This window comes from Molothrus aeneus, chromosome 26 (assembly GCF_037042795.1).
Source record: "Molothrus aeneus isolate 106 chromosome 26, BPBGC_Maene_1.0, whole genome shotgun sequence".
NCBI lineage: Eukaryota > Metazoa > Chordata > Aves > Passeriformes > Icteridae > Molothrus > Molothrus aeneus.
In genome coordinates this window covers 3,941,151-3,960,349 of record NC_089671.1, presented here as the reverse complement: position 1 = coordinate 3,960,349, position 19,199 = coordinate 3,941,151, and the positions used below count along the sequence as shown (strand labels likewise).

General features: G+C 42.7%; 1 protein-coding gene and 1 long non-coding RNA gene across 5 annotated transcripts; one reads left to right on the top strand and one right to left on the bottom strand.

Moving 5' to 3' along the window:
• The first annotated feature begins 2,535 nt into the window (after window positions 1-2,535).
• On the top strand, window positions 2,536-18,171 carry CEP95 (centrosomal protein 95). 2 transcript variants are annotated; one of them, XM_066565866.1, is made up of 22 exons: window positions 2,536-2,626; window positions 3,928-4,056; window positions 5,022-5,129; window positions 5,967-6,077; window positions 7,046-7,154; window positions 7,663-7,772; window positions 8,588-8,692; window positions 9,166-9,359; window positions 9,765-9,834; window positions 10,494-10,537; window positions 11,662-11,795; window positions 12,109-12,244; window positions 12,428-12,542; window positions 12,930-13,093; window positions 13,371-13,463; window positions 13,850-14,000; window positions 15,115-15,275; window positions 15,703-15,777; window positions 16,256-16,408; window positions 17,408-17,554; window positions 17,646-17,717; window positions 17,792-18,171. In XM_066565866.1, the coding sequence occupies exons 1-22, from the start codon at window positions 2,605-2,607 to the stop codon at window positions 17,966-17,968; spliced, it is 2,580 nt and encodes an 859-aa protein (XP_066421963.1). In that variant the 5' UTR covers window positions 2,536-2,604; the 3' UTR covers window positions 17,969-18,171. The 2 variants fall into 2 exon arrangements, with proteins under 2 accessions (XP_066421963.1, XP_066421962.1); XM_066565865.1 differs by having other exon boundaries at window positions 10,449-10,537.
• On the bottom strand, window positions 2,897-10,239 carry LOC136566641 (uncharacterized). Of its 3 annotated transcripts, none has more exons than XR_010785055.1 (4): window positions 9,782-10,239; window positions 8,570-8,671; window positions 6,432-6,609; window positions 2,897-3,105 (listed from the first exon to the last, which is right to left on the bottom strand). It is a non-coding gene; the product is annotated as an uncharacterized lncRNA (long non-coding RNA). The 3 variants fall into 3 exon arrangements; XR_010785054.1 differs by lacking the exon at window positions 2,897-3,105 and adding an exon at window positions 4,985-5,292 and having other exon boundaries at window positions 9,782-10,238; XR_010785053.1 differs by lacking the exon at window positions 2,897-3,105 and adding an exon at window positions 6,099-6,145 and having other exon boundaries at window positions 9,782-10,236.
• Window positions 18,172-19,199: the final 1,028 nt, after the last annotated feature.

Genomic DNA, 19,199 nt, shown 5'->3' with positions numbered 1-19,199 from the left:
AGCCACCTGCTGCAGGCAGAGAAGGAAGAAATGAAAACAACATAAGGAAGAAGTGCCATAACAACACTTCCCGTTTATATCCTCCCACCTTCTAGCAATCTGTGCTTTAAGGCTTTTCTGGGACAAAAATAACTGTATTTGATGGCCATTTCTTCACATTTTGGTTCTATTTATGCCCTTAGCTTGTAAGATACCATGACAATGTGTTTTACAGTTTCAGTGTATGCAACCTGAAACACATTTACTTTCATTTTCAACATATTGCTAGATAAGAACAAGGGGCATAAAACAATGAGTTAGTAAAAATTGTGAGTAACAACTTTCTGTTTATTTATACTGTTCGTGGACATTAATATCTTCTAAGTCACCTCCTTTATAATAAACCAAAGCTGCAGTGTAATTTTTCCTCCTTTTAAAGCAATTCCACACTTATAATTATCCTTGCCTTTTTTTTTAATTTAATGTCAAGAAATTCACAGCATTTAAGATCTCGACCCCATACAGATCTACATAATGAAAATATAAATATGTTTTTTATCTGTTGTGTATTATTTTCTAGCCTTTTAAAAAAATATTGCTAAGAATAGAGCAAGGTTGGCAAAGACTAGAGGTGTGCATGATGTTGTCCTCAAAAGTAACACCTAAGTCAGGCTTGTTTATGAATAGCCACAGCTGTTCAACCCTCAGCAATTTGGAATACCACCTTGCTCAACCATTTTTGTTGCAATTGATTTTTTATTTCAATAGCATTCCAACTTGACTGGTTTTGTTAATACTGTCCCAGCAAATTTCTAGTAGAGGAATCTCCCCAGTTTTTTTTCAGTATAGAGTTACTTATTTAATATGGCTTGTGAAAGATTTTTGTCCCCAAACACCCCTATTAACACTCTCCACCCTCTGGCCCTACAGGCTTCCTGTTCCCGGTAAGTCTGAAAAAGATTTTTGCAAAGGCTGTAAAAATAAATTTTCTTGTTCTATTGCATTTATCTTAACACAGATTAATTTGATTGTGTTTGTATATAACTTTGTGGCTCCTGTTACTGTGCTGTTTAATCTTTCTAAGGCTTTAATGAATTGAAAAGACTAAACAAAAACACGGCCCCTGCCTTGTCTACACGCAGTTAAGTCTACAAGGAACTCCTTTCAATTTCCTTTGTAAAAAAACTTCCTCATTTTTCTGTTCCGCCCTCCTAAGTTAAACATCGTTGATTTTCCCGTGTTCTCTTAATTATAGCCAACACATGGAAACAAATCAACACAGCTTTGCAGAGCTGTGTATGTAGCAAACTGAAATCCGTGTTTAGTTTAGTTTCGATAGCACTGATCTGTGTTTGCTTAGACACAACAAAAGCTCTTTTGTGTTCCTGAGATGCTGTGTGCACTTGGATTTGGATCTACAAATGACGCCCCTGCGCTGCTGGAGCTCACAGCACTGAGGTTTAATTGCTGGGTCGAAATTGGAACCTCATCTGCTTTTGTTGTGCTCAAGGAGTTTAATGATAAAGGGCACCATTTTTGCTTTCAACATGGAAAACCCAGAACTCCTAAGGAGCATGGAATACTGTTGCTCAGAAAGGAAATAACAGACTTTCACCATCCAACCTGCCCAATAAACTGCATGCCAGCAGCTAATACAGATACTTGCAGTTATAGATTTTATTTTAAATAAAGGTTTAAGCTCTCCTTTCATGCAGAAATGCCTTCGGATTACCCTGTCAAACCTGTATCGTGGCAACTAACACCAACCCCCGGTAATGAACATACCGGCCAGCAAACGTCCCGGGTCAGCCTGCAAGGTCAAGTGCTAGAACTTTCCCCCATGCCAGCGCGGTCCCCACCCGTGTTACCGAGGCAGCGCCAGCCCCGCCTCCCGTTCAGGTGACGAAGGCGGAGCCTCACGGACAAACACCCCCCCGCCGCCATTTTGCGCCACCAGCTGCGCTCGGCGGCCGGAGCGCCCCGGGGCCGGCCTGTGCTGCCCGGGAGCCTCGGCCCGCGGAGCCCTGCGCCGGTGGCGGCACCGGCCGGGCGGAACCGGAGCGCCCGGGCGGGGAACGGCGGGGCCGCACCGGGGCCGCCCGTCACGTGACCGGGGAGCGGCGGGGAATAAATAGCACGTGACCGGCGCTGCGGCTCGGTTTTGTGGCAGGGGCTCTCTCTCTGCTCCCAGTCCAAACGCAGGCCTGTTCCCAATCCCGTTACAGAAAGGACCGGCCCGGCCCCGCCCCACCCCTGTAACACCGTCCATGACCCACAGCACCGGCCATGACCGACAGCACCGGACACCCCGGCGGGCGCGGCCCCGCCCCTTCCTGCAGCGCCTGCCCAATGGGCGCGCAGGCCGCGGTTTAAATGGCGGGGGCGGGCCCGGCCCGGGCGTTGGTACCGCCATGGGCAGCGCTGAGGGCTCAGGTAGGGCCGGGCCCGGGCGGCTCCGAGCGCGGCTGGCGGGGCCCGGCCCGGCCCGGCCCGGCCCGGCCCGGGCGTTGGTACCGCCATGGGCAGCGCTGAGGGCTCAGGTAGGGCCGGGCCCGGGCGGCTCCGAGCGCGGCTGGCGGGGCCCGGCCCGGCCCGGCCCGGCCCGGCCCGGGCGTTGGTACCGCCATGGGCAGCGCTGAGGGCTCAGGTAGGGCCGGGCCCGGGCGGCTCCGAGCGCGGCTGGCGGGGCCGGGCCCGGCCCGGCCCTGCCCTGCCCTGCCCGGCCCGGCCCTGCCCTGCCCTGCCCTGCCCTGAGGGGTCTGTGCTGAGGCGGGTCCCGCTCCCGGCCCTGCGGGGTCTGCGCTGGGGCCGCTCCCGGAGCAGCGGCCGGCCCGACGCCCCCAGAGCCGGGGGAGCGAGCCGGAGAGCTTCCTTCTCCCTCCTCATCACCCCCCCGCTGCTCGCATCGCTGGCACAATTTTATTCAGCTCATTATTTATTAATTTATAAAGCTCATCCACTCAGCTCATGTTTATTCATTTATAAAGCTGTCGTTTTTTTGTGTTACGGCTTTTTAAGCTCTTTGCGGTAACTTCTCCCTCTTTTGTCTTTGTTCCTTTCCTGGCGACACTTTTAACTTAATAAAGCTACAAATAAACAGCAATTCAGGTGTTCCAAGACATCGGCCTGAAATGTAGGAGATGCTGCTTTAACCTTTCGTGCATCTGAAACTTAAAATAAAGCGATATTTGGAACATGATGGGGGAGTTGAGAGATTGAAAAGCAACACTCGTGTGCAGAAGGCTGAAAACTCTACAAATTAATTTCTGTTGGAGTAATTCTATACTTTTTCCTTCCAAAGGTGACTTTTGCCTTCTCCAGTAAATTGAAGTTCTTAATGCTTGTTAAAATAAGTGTCCTTCAAAACACATGGATCTCAGGTCTCAAAGTTTGGGGAAAATCACAATGTTAATGATCTCACTGTGCTCAACCAAGCACGTGGTGGGACCACTTCTGTATTCTTCTAATCCTTAAATAATTAATTACAGTAGAATTTACTTTTCATGAGGAGTATTTACATTGGCAGTGATGACATGGCCTGAGACTATCAGAGAACCTGGGTTTGTCAGAGAAGCTCATGTTTTCCAAAAAAGAACCTGTCATTTGTGGTCATTGATAAATGGTGTATCAAAGCGTGACTTGTTAAGGTCTTAAAGTTTTGGAGTTCCTGGCTATGAGACCAGATGCAAATTTGTTTTTCATTACATGGAAAAAAAAAATTAACCTGCCCAGCCTGTGGTACTTTGGTGCTTTTCACCTCCCAAGTCCAGTTGGGCTATGATTGCACTTAAACAATATTTTATATTTTGGATGGATGGGTCAGCCTGCTGTGTTTCACCACCTCTGGTGGAGTCAAAGACACTTACAGGGGTTACCTTTCACTGTAAATAACCACTTCTTTATTTCTGTATCTTTCAGTTCTGACATTAATGTTTTTCTTCTGAACAGATTGGGTTGATGTTGCCAATGATCTTTGTAGGACCTTACACATAAACCAGCACATAAAGCATCTCTCAGAATGTGGTGCTGACCTGTTTGTTCATCTTTATGAGTCAATCTTAGGAGAAAAAGTACCAGGTAGGAATGATAACTGCTAAATCTGTTTTTTATATTTGTCTCTGTGTATTTTGTCGTTAAATAAAATTGAAACTTGTAGAACTTCCTACAGATGCAGGGATTTAAAGTATTTGTATCCTTCCAAGGACAAAAATAGAAGATGGTAATTCTTTAAGAAGATTTAAGTGGTATTGGCCAATTTTATTTTAACTTTGGACTGCTATGAATGGCAGCTATGAGGATAGCCACAACAGAACTACTGTAAATTAGGCCTTGGAAGGTGTCTGTGGGCATAATACTTTTGAAGGGTGTGAACTGGCTCATTTTATCTTACAGCAGTGTTAGCACTGAAGTCTGCTCTCATAAAATGCTTGGTACTTAGAATCTGCTAAAGCTGAGCTGTGATTTAACCCTGCTTTAACCCAACTCCACTGGACTCCAGTGACAACCACTAAGCAAAGGCTACACAATTACACATTTGCTTTGTTTATAAACTGTTATGTGTAGGAAGTGTCAGACTACTGATTGCAGAAGGTTTTAAGAGCACTGAGGTAACTGGCACCTATTGAAGGTAGAAGTCTTGTTAAATGTAAGCCCAGAACTAAAAATAATGTTCTCAATTAAGCAGAGTACATTGCAGTGCAATTAGGGGAAAGAAGAAGCCATAACACAAACTGCAATTCCAGTTTGATGATCTGAACTAGGTGTGTGTGCTGGGAGTGGAGGAGGAGAAATGCTTTAGTAATCTGTTCTTGAATTTAATCCTGATAAAACCCTCACATCTTCCAAGGGGTGTTACAAGTTTGTGCTCAGTATTTATAAAAGCTTTTGTAGGACCATATATGATACTTGGGCTTTTCATCAAGCACACAAGGTACTGAAAAAATACTAGCTTGTTAGCAGAAATTAAAGCAGTTTCATTGTTAAGGTACTTGCAACAAGCTATCCATTTAAATAGTCTAAAATCTATTCTTTATTTTAAATAGATTTCATTGCTACTCCCAGAAGCCAAGAGGATGATGCACATAATGTACAAGCAGTAATAGATTCCCTGGCATTGGATTATTTGCAGGTCAGCTTGTCTCACATCACAGGTAAGTACTTGGTTTAATGAGACAAATGCAGTTGAATATTTGTGTGGTTTAATTTAAACACTTCAAGAACCAGGTGTTACACAGCTTGCTCTCATACTTGCATGGAATCTCTTCTATGGTATGGATGTCACCAGAACACTGAGCCATTGCCTTGGACATCAGGCTATACATGGAAACAGCAAGCAGAGAATAAATAAGAGTAAGAAATGTTAAAGGTAACATCCAGCCATGCTTCATCTGGCTGCCAAAGTGTTACCTGAAATCTGCTATGGCTCAGGCTTGGACACTGGGTTTTATGACATGACCCCGGAGTTTCAAACTTGTTAATATATTTTTAAAAGTTGGTGAATAAAGAGTTGAACTGTGTTGTGTTATCTGCACACAGATAATGGCTTTCCCTGAGTATTCCTGTGTATGGTCTCACACTGCAAAGAATGAAAACTGCTTGATAAGAAGGATCTGACTTGGTGCCTGTACACAGTGGCTGGTGTTTGCAATCCTGCTGCCACTCCACAGACTGCTTCATGCTATAGTTTTATGTACAAGAAAAATATTAAATACCAATTGTCCCTGAAAATATCCCAGAATATTTATTTTGTGAGTGTGTCAGCAGTTACTGCATCAATAAACTTATTAGAACTGAAAAGATGCAAATTTAGAACACTTAAAATATACTTTAAGCTTACCTACATAGTCATCAATAAGTGACCAGGTGTCTTCTGAGCTGACACCTTTACAAGAATTTCCAAGCACTCTTCTACAGGAAATGCCTTACTTTTGAGAATTTTTCTTCTGTGAAGTACTAATTATTAATATGTGTCATTACCTTCTCTTAAGGTGAGAACATTGTGAAAGGAGACAGGGAATCTATCAAAAACCTCCTTGAAATATTTGATGGTTTGTTGGAGTATCTTAGAGAAGTCAGTGAAACATCTTCTCAGACTGGAGGTGAGATGTCAACCCAAAGTGTTTCCAATGTAGCAAAGATTTATTTGGGTTTTTTGGTTACTTATAACCTTGACAATGGAGAGAAGAGAAAGACAAAACTGACCTCAGGGGATGAAAATTTCAGGGGTGAAGCTGAATATTTGCATTCCTCATTTTCATAAACAATAATAAAATAGATAATTTTCCCCCAAATTTACATAATCTTTCTGCTTCATTCTAGGCAGAAACCTACTCTAGACAATTCATCCTTTGTTAGTTGCTTTTCAACCTATAAGTAGATGATTCAGGATTAGGAGTCAAGGAGGGAGATGTTGGCTTTAATTGGAAGAATGAGCAAATATCCCTTTTACTTACTTGGAGACAATGGGGACAGCAGCCTTTCCTGGGAGAGGCTCCTGGGATAGATCCATAGCAGGGCTTATTTTGAGGAAAATGGGAAGAGAAGCTGCTCAGCCCTGCAGAGGCATCTCACTGCAGGCAGTGCTGGTCTGTCTCAGAGCTGGTTAAAGCTGTCACCACTGGCTGGTGCACCCTGTGATAGGGGAGAGAGAGCATTTGGTGCCTGAGTTCCTCCTGAGCTGCTCTAGAGTGGGCAGAGCAAAGAGGACAGTGGGGATGTTCACTGCCTCTGCTGCTCTTCCCTTCCCTCACACTGCCAGGTTTGTTACCCACTGCGGGTTTGTGGCTCAAATTTTCTAGCTGTAAGTGCACAGTTTAATTCCTTTGAGGAAGAAGAAAGGTTTATTAATAACTGGAACAAGGGGATATATAGCAAAATTTACCATCAAAGTTGCCCCACCTCCCTACCTTCCCCCCTCCATGGGGAACATTACATGTCATCATTTTGGATTAAACACTACAGTGTTGATATTACACAAAAACTGTTGTGATGATATTGGAAGTAGTACCTGTTAGTTTCTAGGTAGAAGTACTTTTCCTGGAAATAATTACCTCTTGGTTATGAACAGCTGAGATAAATGTGCTGTCCAGTGATGAAATTCAAATTGCACCTCAAGAGCAGCTGGCAAGCACTGCTGATCAACTTACAGAACAAACACTGCTCTCATCAGTTGAAAGGTAAGAACAGTTCTGAATGCTTGCTTAAACATAGTGATTGACTGTGTATCTGTGTAGAGAAATTAGTAGGTTTTTTATAGTATAGACACCTACTGATTGCATATGCCAAAAGGAAAGTGAGGTGACTCCTCTGGTTGGGCTAAAATTACATCTGGGACTTCTTTTGCCCTTGAAGAGTTGCTGATTTTGTTTCCCTTAAGTTTACTTTTTATGTGGAATGAAACAACTTGAAAACTTTGATCAGTTTTAAAGATTGATTTGTTCAGCTGAGTTCAGGTTGTGGTTGTGGCTCCTGCTCTGGTTTGAAGCTGGTTTTAAGCTCAGTTTATGTTGTGGCTCCTGCTCTGGTTTGAAGCTGGTTTTAAGCTCAGTTTCTGTTGGTTTCTGCTCTGGTTTGCTGCATGGCAGCAGGGCCGTTCCTGCACGGCTCCTCGGCAGCTCCATCTCGTGGGCTGAATGGGCAGAGGCTGAGAGAGGAAATATTTCATGGCTTTATGTTCCCCCCTAGGTCCCCGTCAGAATATTTCATTCGAACTTGTGATACAGATGGCTCAGGATCTACCAGTGAATTAATTAAACTTGGAGATACTGCTTATTCATTTTCCAAGAGAGGGGAAGGTGAGTTTGGGTGAGAAAAAAATTTAAGACTCTTCTCTAGTTAGACTCTCTTCTCTAGTTAGACTCTCTTCTCTAGTTAGACTCTCTTCTCAGACTCCTAGGCTTTTTTTTTGTTTCCTTTTAAAAAGTTACTTTTTTCAGATACACACTGTTTTAAATTCTCGTTAAAAAAACCCTAGACAACCCACAATAAGCAATACATCTTGCTGAAGTTAAAATTTCTGGAAGTAAATATTCCAGGCATTATTTTTCATGGCTCCTGCACTAGCTTATTTGGATTAAGGTTTATTGTTTGAGTTCTAATTCAGTTCTACAAAGGCATTTTTTTTTCTTGTTCAGTAGAATAGGAGAATTCTGAAGACTTTGTTTCATTTGTTGCAGTGTAACATGTATTATTTAAGACTGTAAAAAAATTATTAAGTTCATTCTTAAAGAAAACTTCTTAGGAGTGTGTGCCCCTTCAAAACTTAAAGGATGGCTCTAAAAGGAGTAGTGTGCAGATGACTTAAATGGAGCTCACTCTTATTTCATATTTTTATAAGAATATTCCAATTCTTCCTGTTCTTATTGATGATTCATCTCCTCAAGTAGAGGCATAAAGAAGTATTGTGAATTATGAACATTTCATTGATTGGAGTTACAAATAAGAATTTAACAGACCTATTTTGAGCTTAGTATGATTGCTGACACCAAGCAATGAGCAGACAATAAAATGTCCATCTCAACAGTTCATAGCAAGACACTTTATAGATCTTAATTTAATTTTTTTAAGCAACCACTTGTAGAATTTCAGATACCTGTGCTCTGTCTAGCAGACAAGGACACGGAGGTAGAAGAATCTGAAAGCACAGAGGCTCTTGCAGCATTGCCCAGACAGTTCTCAGAAAGTGAAAGGGGGACTGGAAATGAAAGGGAAGATGGTGAGTATTGATTCTTCTGACAGCTCATCCACTTGATTTTGATTTAGGGGTGTAGAGAACTAGGGTAGTGTGGAGGAGAGCTTTAGTTGTGAATGGAAACACTTTAGTCACGTTTTAAAATAAATTCTTTTCAGAAAAGCAATATTTTAGTCTCTCATAGTGGACAAACTTCCATTATCTGGGGTATTTCTGCTTGGCTAGGATTTGGCTTCATCTAGGCTGGTTTTAATTTGTATTGTGGTTTGTATTCTTTTCTTTTGTGGTTCAAAACGCTAAAAAGTCCTTGTGGAAGATCTTCACATCCAAAATCATGTTCTCAAGGCTGAAAAATGTTGCAGCACTGTCCTATGCAATCCAACAAAGGTGGCAGCTCACCTTTGCTATTGAGACACTTCCCTTTGCTATACACAATGCACAAAACGTGCTCTGCTTTCCCAGATAATACTGCAAATCCTTTGTGTTTGCCTCTTCAGGAGGGATGGAGGCTGTTCATGAGCCTCACCAAGGGAGTTTGGGTGTCAGTGCTACCAAACTGGGGGAGCCCATCCAGCAGGCAATTCCTCTGCTGCCCCCGTTCCAGCCCTCAGACCCAGCGTGGAGAGATCCCCCCAGCTCACACAGACTGCCAGCAGCTCTGCCTTGCACAGAAGCACTGAACATTCCTACTGTAAGGAAAAACCTTCCCTTTGATTATTTCATTTTCTTTTAGTAACCAATACTGTTTAATCTCCTCGTTTACTTGCAGAATGGGAGTAGCTGGTCCCTGAAGAACACTTTTGAATGTGTCAGAGTTTATTTCAGTTCCAGGAATTTTGGATTGTGGATTCATTCTTCACTAAGTGTCCAGAGAGGAATTTAGTTTGAGGGATGTGTTTATTTTATACATATATACATACACATCTCCACAGTCAATGCCAGAGTTTGCAGTATAGTAAACAAAATAATTATAGTGATTTTTATCTATCTATAAAATCAGCATTGATTTCCATTTGCAGATAGACCTAATGTATTATGAGCTTCCTGTCAGCACTCTCCTGTGAATTTATAGAACACATCTTGCTTTTTATTTCAGATTGAAAAGTCACTTACCCAAAAATTTCCTGATGTTTCTGATGGTCTTCCTCTATCCAGAAAAATCCCTGGTGAGAGAAAATTTTACATCCTCTAGGGTAACTCTTAAATGTTATAATGTTGCATTTATTTTTCCTCGCACCACAAAAAATATTGTTTTGAATCTACTAAGTGCATTTTTTTAAATTCAGCCACAAGTTCATATTTCTATCTCTGCTTTACAGAGAAACAAAAATAGGTTACTTTTAATCTGTTCCCTCTACTGGAAAAAAGTAATCCATGTCCCCAGTTCAACTCCTTTCTTAGTTAATCCTGTTAAGATGGGTCTGTACCACAGAAACCTCTTCCAGCAGATAAGTCCCATGGCTGAGCTTATTCTGAGCAGAGAAACATGGACCAAACAAGCCAGTTTCAGGTCTAAGAAAAAGCCATTAACTGCTGTTGTAAAAAAGGTTTAGAAGCTATTTTTTTCAGTACTCATTTTCTCTGTTGCCTTGGAAACACTGCTTACCTTTTTTAGTTTCCATAGCATTCCCATGACACTGAACATTGAAGACTGGAGAAATTACCAAAATGAATGTCACAACTGGGTAGCCACAGTTGCTTTGTCATTCTGTTCTCTGAATAATTTGGATCCACAGGCCCTGGCTCACATCTTTTTTTGCCTTGTTGCCCACATTAACAGGCACAGTGCCATTAACTCACACTTGCCTGTCATCTGCTTCTGCAGTGGGAGAAGTGCTGGGAGGTGATGCCAAGGACAAAGGGACAAAGGTACATGTTACATCTTAATTTTTGGAATTTCAATCAGTATTTTTTGATTTCTGCCTAATTTGTCTGTTATCTTGTGGCACTTCTGGGCTTATTGCAGACCTGCTTTTGACTTTCTTTCCCCAGTATACAATCAGTGATGCAGTGTTGTTAGACTGTGATTAGACTGTGCAGTCTGTGAGTCATGGCAGTTCTTCGTTCTTCCTGGTGTTGTTTGCTCCAAAATGTACAGAGCCAGCACCCATACAGTTTATTTATCACAACCAACCAGTTACTGGTTATCTTGCTTTTTAATCAAAAATGTACAAAGCACAGAGTACAGTCATGTCCTTCCTCTGAAGTGTATCAGCATTCTAAATTAGTAAGAATTTTGGGGGTTTTGGCAAATAAAACTTAGATTTACTCATTTTTAAAGATCCATTAACTGCTTATTATATTATCTCCTTCTATTTTCTTGCATTGTCCTTTGCTTTTCAAAAACTGAATAATGCAAAACCCACAAACTGATCAGCACTTAGCAATCTGTGCCCATAGAAATGTGTCTGTAAAGGAAGTTTCTTTCTCTGGAAACACAATTTTGCCTTCTGCAACCACAAGAGGTACTCACAGACTTTTCTTGTTCCAATAGTTTAAACAGCTTTTACTTCTACATTGTCTCTGAAACTCATTTTCCATTGGTGCATTTCCCAGGATGTCCATGCCAAGCCCAAGTTCCTCCAGTTTGAATGGAGAAGTTACCAGGCAGAACTAAACCAGTGCAGCTAAATGGCACAGGAACAGGAGTGTTCTCTTTTGGCTTGCTGTGAACTGCAGCTCAGTCTGTACTAGGGGAAATTCAGCTTATTTCCACTACCTGGCATCAGTCCCAGGCTGGTGAGCTGGGATGTGGAGATACTCATTACCTTAACCTAACCCTGTTCTGGTTCCATGGTTTAGCTGTGAGCTGATCTGCCATATTTTCCTGGTCCATTTCTTTAGACATTCATTCTCTAATGCACACTATCTGCAGTCAGGAGCCTGGAAATAGAGCTATTTTTATATATCTTTACTCACAGGGTTTGGGATGGTTCTATTACAGCATCTCTACTCACAGGATCTATAAAACCTTCATGTACTCATTTTCCTAGGTGCCTCTGGTATCTGAGTCTTCTAGATCCACCTCTTCTATATCCACCTCTTCTGAGGAAAAGCTCTCACTGTGTGCTGAACAAGGTACACAAACCCCAAGACCTGAATCTCAGCACTGGCCTAGAGCAACAAGGTAAGTTCAGATTTTTGGTACTGAACCACCCTGGAACTTTGATTTCCATGGCCAGCCAGCCCCCTCCTCCCTTTTTAAATAAGATCTCTCTTTCCTTGGCTGTGTGACAGTGAAAGAATAATTCTCACAGAAAGATTTCCTGTTTCTCCTTACATATACTCATTTTGTTAAATATGTTATAGGCATTTCCACATTCTGCTTTACTTAATCCTATAAAAAAATGCTTAGGCAAAAAGTGAGCTGGAATTGTGTGAGATATGCTCATTGTCAAGTTTTTAGAACAGAAATGAAATCTGTCTGTTTTCTGCTTTAGCAAATATGAAAATTCCACCCCAGGTTCAGTTGAAGATTCACTTTCCCACAGAACCACAAAGGAGAAGGTGCCTAAGCAGCAAGAGTTTCATGAAGCATCAGAAAATCTGTCTCACAGGCTGAATGAACTAGATTTAGTAAGTGCAGTCTCTTCTTTGTTGAGCTGAGCAATGCAGCTTTAGTAATGCCAGTGGAGAGAATTAAGAATATCAGTGCATTGTGCATGAAAAGGAAATCTGCAACTCACACCTGGCTTTAGTTCATTCAGCTTTAGAACTGTCTATTGAACCTGACCCCACAAAAAAACCTCTATCCCTTAGATGTTGAAGAGAGCTTTGGGTGAGCACACCAGAGAAGGGGAGCTGCCAGATGAGGACAGCCTGTCCCAGCACAGTGACAGTGCCATGGACCGTGGCCGAAGGACAGCTGGGAGAGGTGACAATCCTTATGCCAGTATTGGGATGGAAACAAATAGAAAAGAAACCTGCTACACTGAATTACAGTTAGTTACTAAGTTCTGTATTGCTCATTCATTTCAATTTTTTTTTTCTATTTCTCTTGCTAGTTCATTTCTTTGATCCAAACCTGACCTACAGTAACAGAATTGCAACCACATTTCTGTTTAACACTTAAAAAACCATGGCAAAACTTCACAAAGAAAAATACAAGTGAAACACAGCTGCAGTAAAAAAATGTATAGCAGGTGGGGGGAGAGACAGAATACAGCTCAGAGGATGTGGTTCTGAAATGAGGGCCTCACAATACACTTCACTGGGGTTTTTATCTCAGATTTGGTACTCAGTGAATGCTCTTTCCCTACAGACACACCACGTCCAAGGTACCCAGGCAGGCCAAGGTCCCTCTCTCCAGCCTCACCCTTGTCTCAGCACCAGGAACCCAAACAGAGGGGCAGAGGAACAGGCCAGATAAAGACAATCCACAGCCACCTGCAGGAGGAAAGGGATGAAAGAACAAGAAAAGCAAAGGTAATTTTTGGATTGGACCTCATGGTAGTTCTTGCCAACAGTTATAGTAGAACCACAAAACCAGAACACTTTTGTGTAATGGGAGCATCTGGTCTCCTCTAGTAATCATATGCTGTTTTATCTGTAGCCTGCTGAGGAAGAGACTTAAACCCCAAATTTTGTAAAAGAGAATTTAAAGTGGAAGAAGCTACTTTGACCCATGCAGCAACCAAGTTAACAAGGTGGTTGGATGGAGTGATTATTTCCTCTGACAAGTCCTTTTATTTTTGTTTTCTAGCTGGTCACTAAAGCTTATGAAAATGAGCTAAGAATTTTTGAAGCGAGGGAGAAGCAAAGAATTTCCAAGCTCAGAGAAGCTGCCAAGGAAATGGTAGGTGATGCACTGCTGGGATTGCTGGTTGTGTTTTGTTTGGTTGATTTTTTTCTTTTTAAATTTGTCTAGATGGTCTGTCCAGACACTTTAGGGAACAAAACCTCCTTGACTTCCAGTGTCATAGTTAGAACACTGTACAACTGAATCGCTTCCTAATGTTAAGTGCTGCAGAAGAGCTGAGGTTATGCAATGATGAGATTTAACCTTTATTTGAACCCTGACCTGCATTTTGTAAATTCTGGCCTTCTGGAGAATCCAATGCAAGATGTCCAAGTTCTCATTCTAAAGTCTGAAAGACATTTAAGTTCTGATGGCCAAACTGTGTTCTGTCAGTGTTTCCCTTCTCATACCTGTTCTCCATCTGTTTTACATCTGCTCCTAAGGAACAAGAGTACAAAGAAAATGTCTTTCAAGAACCTCCAAAAGTGTCTCAGCGAGTGAAAGTTTATTCTAGAAAAACCACACCTCAGTATCCCAAACACAGCCAGTGGATTCCAAAACGAGGGATCATGAAGCCAAAGCAAGCAGCTCCAAGTAAGAACTGCAAAACTATACTTGGTGGAAAACTGGCATCTTCTGAAAGCATGTGTTGAACTCCAAGAATAAAGGCACCAGTCCAACATATACCAGTCAGCTGTAGCATTTTCCCTTCTTCTGACCTCTGTATGTCTGGATTTTTGTTAGGGAAGATAATGCTTGACATAAATGTAAACCATCAGTGCACAATCAAATTGTGACCCATTTACTACTTCCTTAAAATCCCTTGGATTATTTTCAGGGCTTTTTTCCATTGCTGCTACTCCTGTGCTTATTCCACTACAGTCTGAAGTCTCCTTTTGTTATTTTTCTGAGCATGTATCAGATTTAAAATGGGCCTGTGGCTAGAGCAGAGCCATGTACAGGTCACTGAGCAGTTTCTGTCAGGACCCTGCCTCTGTGGTGTTAATGCTGCCACTGGTTCTGCTGAGCAAGTGATGCTCCAAGAAAGCCAAGCTGCAAATCCTAGGCCCAGTTTTGGTAACCAGCACTGTGCATGCCTATGGATAAGATCACCAGATAATCTCCTACATATCTGAATGTTGCTCAGCTACACTGCCTTATTTTTATTCCAGTTTTTGAAGGCCATATACTTGGTAAATACCCTTTTGTTTCATCTCCCCATCATCTTTTCCTGCCAGAAAGATCAAAGATGTAATGGATGGGAATGAGCTGGTTGCAAACCAGTTTGTTTTGCACCTGTTTACTTGACCTGGATCTGTCATTGCCATGGCTGTACTGGCTTTATTTTAAGTTGCTGCATCCAGAGAGAGAGAGAAAGCAATCACTGATTAGTGATGGTCACAACCACATGAAGAAAGAAAGGGATACCTGTTTTAGCTGGATGTGATGGGGGTAGGGAAATGACATCTGAGCTATAAAATCAATTCTTCAAAGAAACAACAAAAGACTGGGATTGCTTTCTCTGCTGCTGTACTGGCAGGATGAGAGGTCCTGCTGGGCTTAGCTTGACATGGTAACAGCAGCACGGTGATTTTATACAGTGTTCAGTGTAAAATATTTCTTGCCTTATGCTGACACTGTCTGGATGAATTTACAACTAAATGTGTTCTCCAGGAATTTACTGCTTACCTCTTTCTTTATCTTACAGTGACAATAAGAGACAATGACCTCCTCCTGCAGCTCCTGGAGGAGTTTCCCCACCTGCACATTTCCTCCCGTACTCTGAATAAAATGTGGCATCAGCAGCTTGCACAAACTGAGCACCTCAAGGCACCCTCTGCCAGACCTAGACCCAAACTCCAGAATGAAGTGAGTGCTCTCATTCTTACCTGCTGAATGTCAGCAGAGATACCCTGACAGGGCACCTGCACACCCCCAGCACAGTGTGGGAGGATGTTCTGGGAGCTTGGTTAAATAGGCATGTACAGATTTACATCAATAGCTTCAACTTTTCATCAGCCACTTGAGTCTTATGGTCCTTCTTTGACACTGGTTTCTTGAGTACTGCCTAGGGCTGCTATTGCTGTTTTAAAAGCATTTTGTAGTTTCCACTGCTAGTTCTGAATGGTCTTTTAGTTTAAAAGTGAGTTATGAGATGCAAAAGTTGATTAACTTATACAAGGTAACTCTCAACCCAAACCCCAGAACATAGCAGAGGGGCAGTATTTAAACCTGCTACACAGAACAGCTTGTCCTGCAGCATGAGGCAAGTAATGAGCTTTTTTTAAACCTCCAGGTTGAACAAGCCTTGAAGAAACACGAGCTGCTTGCTGCAATTATTAAGAGAGATCAAGATCACAGCAAGAGACTGGTAGGTTCTTTGAACACTGTTACATAATGCAGAGATTACACTTGGAGCTATCTAAAATGCATATTCCCACATCATAAAAGTGGCTTTTTGTCTTATGACAACTTTACACTTTTTGAGTAGCTGTGGTCTCCAAATGCCACATAATCTGTTTGTTGTGCAGCTCCTGGGGTCATGGGAATGGAATATTATTATTATTATTACACTGCAGTGTTGCTCTAAGAGGTAAAACACATTCTAAAGAAGTGCAAGGAGGAGAAAAGTGCAAATTCTAAAAATGTGCAAGGAGGTTGTGTTGCAGCTCCCATGACAGTGACAGGACTTCACTACTCGGTGCTAACGCTTTCCACCTTAACTGCAAAGCCGGACTGGGGAGCAGGTCCTTAGTAAAGGACCCTAATTAGCACTGATGAACAAAGCTTTGCCTGCAGGGGTATCCGTGGGCAGTTTGGTGGTCTGACAGCTGCTGCTCTCCCTTTAGCAAGAAATCAAGCAGCGCATCCAGCGGCAGAAGTGGGCTCAGAACAAGGTGACTGAGAGGCGGCAGCAGGTGGCGCGGGCCAGGAAATACTACGAGGATTATCGGCTGCAGCTCCGGGCCAAGCTGCTGCGGGCCAGGACACGCGAGGAGAGGGTGAGCACTGAGCACCAGGGCCCTGCCCTGCAGGGCGGCGATTCTGTCCTGTCAGGAGCCCAGGGCTGAGGTTGAGGTCGGGTAGTTCCATGCTTCACCAGAGCACAGCGCCAGGATGAAGTGGCTGATCAGTCAAGGCCACAGATGAAATGGTTCCTGCTCTGCAAATGAGGATCCAGTGCAGGGCAAACCACTGTGAAACACAAAAGGATGATTTATGGGGCTAAGAGGAGAGAAAGGGTGAAGTAACAGGGCTGGTAACATGAGAAATTGGGGAAATGAGTTTTCAGAAACAGTAGGATTAAGAAGTTGTTCCTACAGTAATCATCCAAAGAAAACAATCTAAATCTTCAGTTAAGGGAACTGATCAAACAGGCAGCCTTGTTATTCAGTTGTGTTTGTAAAACAAAGTGGACTTTGGGACAGATATGATCTAATTAGGGCTGGACATCAGAGTGAGGGAAAGCAAAGAGAGTTATTACAACTCTGCAAGAACAGATACACAGTTGTCACCTCTCAAAATAAAAGATTAGAAGTTTACTGCATAATCCACTGGTAAGGATTTGAGAACTGTTTCCCTGAAGCTGTGAGCTACAGCTGGTAAGTGTTCTTGTGGAGGAATGGAAAGCCTGAGTCCAGGCTGGATTTCCTGCTGCTGGAAACCTGGATGAAGGTCCTGAAGTCAGACTGCAGAGTACAGGGTGGGTTGTAAATCACAGTGCATGTTCAAAGGCCCTGGCTTGCACAGTTGGGTCATCTGACTAAACTGACATGAAAAATTATTTTATCTATCAAAATTTCAGCTAAATGAGTAATACAAATCTAGCTCAGCTGTATCTGCACCACCATTTCTAGGTACATAATTGTGCTTTTTCATGGGCTATGGCCTATCCTCATGTAAACATCATTCCATCAGGAGCTAAAGCAGCTGAGAAATGTAAATGTATACTTACAGGTTCCTGGGAAAGTTTCAGGTTTGCTTTTTCTAATTGCTGGCAGATATTTAAAAACTTATTTGAAGAAGGCTTAGAAATTCAGAAGCAAAGACTGAGGGACCTGAGAGTTTATGCTCGAGAGAAGCGCGATGAGCAACGGAGAGAGCACCAGATTGAGCTGGAGTCCCTGGAGAACTACTACAAAGATCAGGTAAAGCTTCATCTGCTTCATCAGGCAGATCATATTTTCCACTTAGAAGTCTTTCTTTAATTAGTTCAACTCACACATGTGTTGTGTTTAGTTTTCCATGCTAGCAGAAGCTATATCTCAAGAATTCCAAGAAATCCAAACCAGAGAGAAAGCACAAGCACAAGTAAGTACTCTTCATTTTTTCCAATTGCCTTTTCTTTCTACATGCTGTGGCTAATGTCAGTATTTTCTCTTCAGATGCTACAAAAATCAAAAAGCGAAGTGAGATCAAAGATGGAAAAGGAAATACAGCAACTGCAAGCAGCAATCATGCACAATGATGATGACACCTTTTTTCAAGAACTAGAGGCAGACAGGCTGAGAGCCAGACTTCAGATGGCTTCCTTCCAGTACAGCCAAAGCCACTTCTTTTGACTTGGGTAAATGGCACTGCAGTCCTCCCTGGCTAAGATGATCAGAGTCTTTGAGAGCTGCTATAATGGGAAGATGGTGTGAGGCTGGTTTTTTCTTTAGAATATCTGTTCTGTCATTTTGACCTGTCAGGAGTGTAGCTGCTGGGATCTGGAATGTCCACAGCACTTTTATGATCACCAATAAAATTTCTGAACTACTCTTTACCTTCCTAGCAAGGCTGGGGTGATGTTGGGCTCTACCCAGAGGAAGCTGGGATGAAGTCAGAGTGCTTTAGTGAAGTTTTCCTGGTGCAACACTTGGATGCTAAGGCTCCTCTGCACCTGTGCTGGGGCTGTTGCTGCTAAGCCAGTCTGACACCATTAGCCAGAAATCATGGATTGGAAAGGTCACAAAGCACAAGAAGATCTTTGAAAGAACATCAGAGGTTCAGGTTTCCTGTGAAAGGCCAAGTTAGAGAATGCCTGCAATAAACCTGACATAAGTAACTGGGAATTTAAATACATCAAGCAAGGGGAGACTTCTTCCACTCCTGCTTCAGTTGTGTTCACAGGGTTGGTGTTGCTGCCTTGATAAAATACAAAGGCATACAAAATACTCTTTGTATGCCACAAATGCACTGGGAAAAGGAATTTGAAACAGAAAACAATGCAAATTCTTCTAAAGCTGTACATGATCAGCTGCTGCAAGAGGTGAACCCTGGGAAGGAGCTATGGACAGCATTCCTGATCTTCCACAGCCCACACTCACAGGTGCAGCCTCATTACTCCATCTTCACACTGACAGAACCAGAACTAAAGAATGGTGAAATATTTCACCAGTCAGCTTTGACCTTATTTCAGGCTGTAAGTTCTGCTTCCAGGAGAGCAGGAGCTGCCAGCAGGCACTGCAGCTCCTGTAGCATCTTGCAGAGCTATAAACAGTGCAGTGCCCAGCAGGAAATCCAGGTTTCACCAGCCAGACACTGGGGAGCTGCCAGCACAGAGGGATGAGGACTTGAACTGAGAGCAATTGCATAAAATCAAGCTGATATTAATGAAGTCCATTACTGATACAGCCTCCTCTGCCTGACAAAAGTGCAACCCTAATTAGTTTATCTTGGTAGTAGAATAGTTCTTGCTTAAAATTGCAGTGTGAGGAGTGATACAGGAATGCTGGATTTAACTGCACTGTACATACAATAGTTAAAGGTTGCCATGAGGGGGTGTCTTGATGGAACTGACAACACACAGAG

What these genes read in the sequence shown, in the direction of transcription:
- CEP95 (XM_066565865.1), top strand. Translation starts at nt 2,605, where the DNA reads ATGGGCAGCGCTGAGGGCTCAG. An exon ending in TCTATCCAGAAAAATCCCTG is followed by an intron (nt 9,835 to 10,448) that starts GTGAGAGAAAAT and finishes CCACATTAACAG; the next exon opens with GCACAGTGCCATTAACTCAC. An exon ending in CCAAGGACAAAGGGACAAAG is followed by an intron (nt 10,538 to 11,661) that starts GTACATGTTACA and finishes TCATTTTCCTAG; the next exon opens with GTGCCTCTGGTATCTGAGTC.